Genomic DNA, 6,651 nt, shown 5'->3' on the forward strand with positions numbered 1-6,651 from the left:
TTGCAGGTGATGGATTATTTTTCCTGCATCCTCGTTGTTTTTAAGAGATCCTTTCTTACCTTTTCACTAGCTGCACCAGCGTCTTCAAGATCTGAAACTCTGTCTTCACTTTCACTGAAATGGTTTTAAACTTTTTTTTTTTTTTTCTTTCGGAACCAGGGATTGAACTCAGGCCCTTGCACTTGCCAGAGAAGTGCTTATTCCACTGAGCCATCTCCCTGGCCCCATCACTGAAATGGTTTTTCAAGCTTTTGATTGAGATTTGAAATTCCTCTTTATTTCTTTGACTCTTCTTCATGTGGTGTATTTCTTTCCTGTATTGCTCATTCAAGGAATCTGTCGTTTTTCTAATCTCCTCTATTTTTTTTTATCAATGTCTTCTTTAGAAGCAGTTATTAATTCTTTTCTGCAGTGTTTTTTTTCAGATTGGGTTTCCTCTCTGTTTCTGTAGTTAATTCTTTACTTCAGATGCTGTGAGTTCCGAGAATTCTTTTCTTATTTCAGAAATTTCTGCTCTGAGTTCTTCTATAACTTTCTGCTGTTTCTTATTTATTATCAACACTATTAATTCCTACATTTGAGCTGAGCTAGTAGAAAAGAAATCTGCTGTGAGTTCTATGACTTTCTGCTGTTGCTTATTTAGTAAATAAGACAGAGCTGAGCTACTGTCATCTGCACTTGTTGTGGGTGGGCATTGGGTTTCCTCCATATGTTTCTGCATTTGATTCTTTACTGCAGATATTATTCATTCAGGGATTTCTTTTTTCATTTCCATTCTGAGTTCCTCTATACCTTTCTGCAGCTGTTTCTTTATTTTAGAAGCCATTGATTCATTGATTTCAGCTGTGTGATTCCCAGTTTGTTCTGTGTTAGTGTCCTCTGCACTTGTTATGGGTGGACTTGGGTTCTGAGATTGCATTTTGCTCCTTCTCATTGTCATTTTGTGTAGCACTGTCTTCTGACCTTTATTGTAGGTCTTTGGTGCAGTTATAACTTTAGCACCTACTGAAGTTCAGGTGCAGATCTACAAAGTTTGGATTTATCTAGCTGTGCCTGGCTTGGGTCTGGATGCTGTGCTCAGCTCCTTTTTGCTACTGCCCTTGGTGAACCTGTTGTGCCCCCCTAGCAAGATGCTGTGCTCCTGGACTAGCTGGGTGGTTCTGTCCCCTACACTCTCTGCAGGGATTGCAGTTGCAGGGTTTCACCCCAGGCCTGTATTCCAGGCCTTAGGTGAGTCTGGAGGGGACAAGGTGGAGTAGCGGGGAGAGGCAGCTCTCCCACACACTCGCCCGGTCTGGGCCAGGACTTGATCTGGGCGTTCCCAGAACGCCGTAAATAACTTCTTACAATCCACAAATCATATATTATTTTCTCCAATTGTTTTTTCGTCTTGTTTATTAAACTTTGGTTTAATCCACAGTGTAAAGCAAATATAAGATCTACATGAGTGTAGTTTATGTCATTAAGTGAGACTTGGAACCTGTATGGTTTGAGTTTAAGTGTAAGGCCCATGGTGGGCTGGGCGCCACACTGCAAGGTCTGGGGGTCGGCAAGAGCCCCTGCACTGCTGGAGCGGGCAGCTCCTGGCAGTCAGGAGAGAAGTAGAGAAGCAGTTTAAAATAAAAGGCATTTTATTAGGATATGGGGAGGGAGCAAGAGAGGCCACGAAAGCTATTCTGACTGCGTAGGGAGAATGTGGAGGTGAACTGAGTCACTGAGTCTTGTCTACAGCTCCTCTGTATTGAGAGCCACATCCCACGGAGGGTCTTGGAGCCAGCTTGGCTCCCTTGCTTGTTTCCCACCCTAATCTTAGATTTTTTTTTTCTAGCTTTGGGACCTTTTGTTCGTTCTCTCTCTCTCTCTCTCTCTCTCTCTCTCTCTCTCTCTCTCTTTTCTGGCTTTGGGACCTTTTCTTGACTTTTCATGGAGGCTAAGGTTATTGGTGGGAGTCTTTAGGAAAGGTAGCTTTGGTTTAAGGATCAAGTACAGGGAAAGCTGGTGCTTCTTGTGCAAATCGTACTACCTGGAAATTTCCAGGCCTTGAGTTCCTCCCCTATGTCTGTGTCTGCCTGCCTGCCTTTCTGTTGCTTTACTTTTTGCCTTTTTTCCCCCTCTGTTTCTCTTTCCTTTCTCTTTCTTCCTGCCTTTCTTTCTTGCCTGTTCAGGGTATTGAACACAGGGCTTCCATTTTGTTTTAGCTGCTTTGCCTTTGAGTCTGGCTGCACAGGTCAAAGCTGTCTTATTAATTTTTAAGAAAGCTCAAGAGCCCTCTGCCCTACCGTTCCCTACACATGTGCCCGAGTCAGAGTCCTGCAGATGTATGTATCGAATGTGCATTCACTTTTGCACATGTGCACATCACGGTGCTGAAGAAAGACCTTGGATGGCATGTGGATCTGGCCTAAATTGGACTGACAGATGTGAATATCGCATCATTTCCCTGGTATGAGAAACTGAAAGTGTAAATAAGTATCAATGTGTATAAAATAGATACTGTAAAACAGGAAGAAATTGTTCATTTGGAAAGAACTGGGGAGGGGAAGGGAAATAGGAAGGGGAGGGAATAGAAAAAGAAACGAGAAGGAAAAAATGGAAACAAAGCCTCAGTAAATGAGGGGCAGAGGAGCTGATGGGAGGGGAGGAGCTTGCAGGAAAAAAGAATCCAGATATATCATGTACACGTACAAGCGTCCTATGGTGAGTCTGATCATTATGTGTACCTAAAACTTGCCAGTAAACTCAATTACTTAAAAAGCAGATACTTCATTAGATGTCTGAAGAATGAATAGAGGAAATAAGAAAATGACATTTGTCCAACCTATCTTTGTTGCTGCAAGGAACAGTTCCTACCACACTTGTAGTTGTAGTATCCCGAGTTTTAGAAGGTGGTCATTAACAGTGACTGTCTTCTACGTGTATTTTCTGTCTCTTGCCCCTTTTCTTAACAGCTGCTGGGCAGGGCCACATGGAGTGCTTGCAGTGGCTGATTAACATGGGCGCGGACAATAATATTACCAACAAAGCAGGGGAGAGACCCAGTGACGTGGCTAAGAGGTACACACACCTGCTTTGTTCCTTTTGTTTATCGAGTCCTGCAGGTCCTGCCCCGCACCAAGATTTCCTAGAAATTAGTGGAATCTTAGAGGACTCAGTTACAGCCAGTGCAGTCATAATCTTCAAGCTGAACAGGCGTCTGGCAGTGTATCAACTCTTCGCTCCAAAAGAGTGATTCTCAACTGGAAAGAGGAATTTGTCCCCTTTGGGGTGGGTAGGGCCACTTAGCAAGGAGAAGAAGTTGTCACAGTGACTAATGTGTAGGGGAGTGGGCTGGGGAAGGCTGCCTTTTCTGGAATGATGGAATGTGGTGACCATGAACTGTTCTCTCAAATGCTTGGAGCACTGTGATCAAAAGGAATTGTCAGTATTGATCACAAATCCTAAGGGTTTTCAAATATTCATATTTTGTGATTTACTTTCAAATGAAATGTAGCACCACCAGCTTATTCAGGTCAGGGCTTCAAGAGATATTTAATCCACATCTGTTTCCTTCATCTTTTCCTTCAGCTTCCTATCTACTTACCCAGGTCCTGGCTCTGTGATTAGCATTCAGATTGGGCATCCGGGAGCTCATTATCTTATGGGGAGACAAATACACAAACCCAAGTTCTTAGTCATTGTAATGGTTGTGTCCTAGTTGTGTCTTATGACATGGAATGCATAAGGTCCCTAAGAATGGAAGATAACGCAAGCAAGCGTTATCCACAGGCTGTGCAGGGAGAAGAGGGCACAGGTGGGGTGACATTAACACAAGGGAAGCTAGGGTTATGAAGGAGGCTTTAGAGGGGCAGACTTCAGAAGGAACTCAGGGAAGAAAAGTATTTTTTAAGTAATACGCTGAACATTTAAAGTAATTCTTGGGCATTTGAGTTTCAGGACTGCTTGACCCTAAAGCGCAAGTGTGGGAAGCCGCATCTGCTGGCGGGTGCCCTAATTCTCTGACTTGCTGGGTGGGGTGTGTTCATGAGCTCCTATTCCTTGAAATGCCACCTGTGGAATTTCATTGATGCTTTGAGTGGGGTTTTGTTGTGCCACATGCCTGGAAGCATTGTCGACTCATTTAGCTTAAAGCTTTTTTTGAGGGGGTGGGGCAGCTCAGCCTGCCGGGGGCAGGGCTGGCGCTGCACGTGGTGCCCATCCGACCGCGATCCCATGTGCCTGCCTAAACTTGCCTAAGCAGGCGCCTTAGACCACTGAGGTATCTCACTGGCCACCTAGCTTAAGTTTAAAAAAAAAAACCTGCTTTATCAAGATAGGCATACATTTGTACAGTGCAGAGTGATAAGTTTAAATGTAGAACCCCATGAAGTCATTACTGTGATCAAAGATAGTGAACATACTGCCTCTGAACATCTTCAGCTGCCACTTTATAACCTCTCTCCTTCCCCCTGTCATTTCCCCAAGCAAATGCTCATCTGCTTTTTATCTCCATAGATTATTTTTCATTTTCTAGAATTTTATAAAGCCAAATCGTACAATGCGTAGAGTCGGGTGTTGCTGAGTGTTGCCGTGCGTTCTGGGATGCGTTGATAGGTGATCTCACTGTCTGAATATTATAACTGTCCTTAACACAGATTTAGATGAATTAACACGCTGCACAGCCAGGCTGAGTGGCACAGCCCGCACTGCTGGCTGCACCCTTGTGCAGTGTGCTCGCTGTGTTGAACCATGTAGCCGTAAGCTCCCTGCACCATCGGCTGAAAACCATGTTTTCAATTCCATGGACAAATACTTCGGCGTAAACCCATGCTCAGTGTATATTTTAACTTTATAAAGACCGGCAAAGTACCTTCCAATGTGGCCTTGCCAATTTGCATTCCGAAGAGCAATGGATAAGAATTTCTGTGTCCTTCTCAGCAGCATTTGGTATTGTCAGCTTTTTTTTAATTTCATAATGCGAGGAGTAATGCCATGGTACCACATCAAGATTTTCATTTTCATTTTTCTAATGAAAAATAGTTTTTACAAGTGCCTTGGGTTAAAGCAGGATGGAGGTTAAGGAGACTCATACTGCAGTTAGCCCTGTGAATACCTGGACCCAGAACTTACTCAACCATCTCTAGTGGGCTAACAAGGAGAGTAAAAAAGAATCAAATGGAGTGGCCCTGGGTTCTCTTCCGGATACTCTTTGATTTTGGATCTCCTCTTGCAGTGAATTTTTTTTTTGTCAGTAAAAATGAAATCAGGTTTTAAATGAATATTGGTCTTTTTGTCCAGTAACAGGTTAAGTTTCCTGCAGAGCCACATGTATGCTAAATTGTCACTCACCCTTAGGTACAGATCTGCTTCTTGACCATAGGTGGATTCAGGGAAGAGCAGGGTAGAATTGTCCAAGAACAAGCTGCAGGTTAAATTTGAAAATTATGGATATCGTTAAGATGTGATTCTTTTCTACAGATTTGCCCAATTGGCAGCAGTAAAACTATTAGAAGGGGTGCAGAAATATGATATGGGTGTTGAGAATGAAACTGACGAACATGATGCGGAGTTTTTTATGAGGCATGGAGTTGAGGGGAGCACCGATGCCAAGGAAGACGTATGCCTGAGCGAGGCAGACAAGACCGAAGCCCGAAGTAAGTGTGCAGCCTCTGATTGCATTGCACTGCGTTGTGTGTATGTGTTTGTTTATTTTTAGTTAAGTCATGATTTTGTTGCTTTAGCACAAAGACAAATTTGTGCCCCCAGAGCAGCGGTTGTGGAGGACTCCTGTCTCCAGTTCGGGTTGGGGGAACCCGCTGGGTCCTGGAGTATCGAGCCAATTGGCGAGTCCGGCTCTAGATGAGAAGCAGACCACGCTTGGTGTGCGTGTCTTTTCTGTTCCTCTTGAGATGCTTTGGAACAGCAGCTGCGTTCTCAGTGAAGCGGTGGAGGTCCGCAGGGAGGTCGGGAGCAGGCCCTGTAGGCTTCAGGGTCCTCATCTTACGCCTTGTCACAGTCACAGAACGTGCTCGTGCAGCACCACGACGAGCTCTCAGGGTCACACAGATCTGTGAGGGTGCCAGGCCATGCCTGGCCAGTCTGTAACTGTGCCCCTTCATGTCCTTGGCTATCTGCTTCCATCTGTGGGGAAACGGTGGCAATGAGGCAGAGCTGGCCAGGGCATGCCTTTGCTGGGAATGCACACGTGACCCTGTTGTGGTTTGTGTATAGTTGTCCCCCTAAAGCCTCAAGCAGTCTTGGGGCAGCTTCTGGAGTTTGTGATTGATTACTGTGGGTGTGGATACTGCATCTGCCCTGGTGTAGGTGATTTGCATTACAATGTAAGGTGGGAAGAGAAGTTAGCTGCTTGAGCTGTTGCTACCTCTCCCTGTGCTCTTGCTCTTTGCCTCTGCCATGAAAGGCTGCTTTCTGCTATGTGCTGCTCTGCCTTGGACCCAGCTAAGTATGGGCTGAAACCTCCAGTAACTGTGAGCTAAATAAACCTTTCCTTCCCTCATTTTTTTTTAAATTTTAATTTTATTGAGAAACAAATATGAATGAGACATTTTCAAAGCTGATTAATAGGGGCTGGGGAGATGGTTCAGTGGAATAAGCGCTTCCCTGGCAAGCGCAAGGGTCTGAGTTCCATCCCTGGTTCCGCAAAAAAAAAAAAAA

The 6,651-nt window shown here is 44.5% G+C and overlaps 1 protein-coding gene across 1 annotated transcript in view; it reads left to right on the forward strand.

Moving 5' to 3' along the window:
- Ankrd42 (ankyrin repeat domain 42) overlaps nucleotides 1-6,651 on the forward strand; it is a 70,092-nt gene that overhangs the window by 36,119 nt on the left and 27,322 nt on the right. Inside the window, exons 8-9 of the mRNA XM_023716647.1 lie at nucleotides 2,949-3,054; nucleotides 5,455-5,630. Of these exons, the coding sequence (XP_023572415.1) occupies nucleotides 2,949-3,054; nucleotides 5,455-5,630 (282 nt within the window). The remainder of the gene's footprint in view (nucleotides 1-2,948; nucleotides 3,055-5,454; nucleotides 5,631-6,651) is intronic.

This window comes from Octodon degus, unplaced genomic scaffold (genome assembly GCF_000260255.1).
Source record: "Octodon degus isolate 3935 unplaced genomic scaffold, OctDeg1.0 scaffold00049, whole genome shotgun sequence".
Classification (NCBI taxonomy): Eukaryota; Metazoa; Chordata; class Mammalia; order Rodentia; family Octodontidae; genus Octodon; species Octodon degus.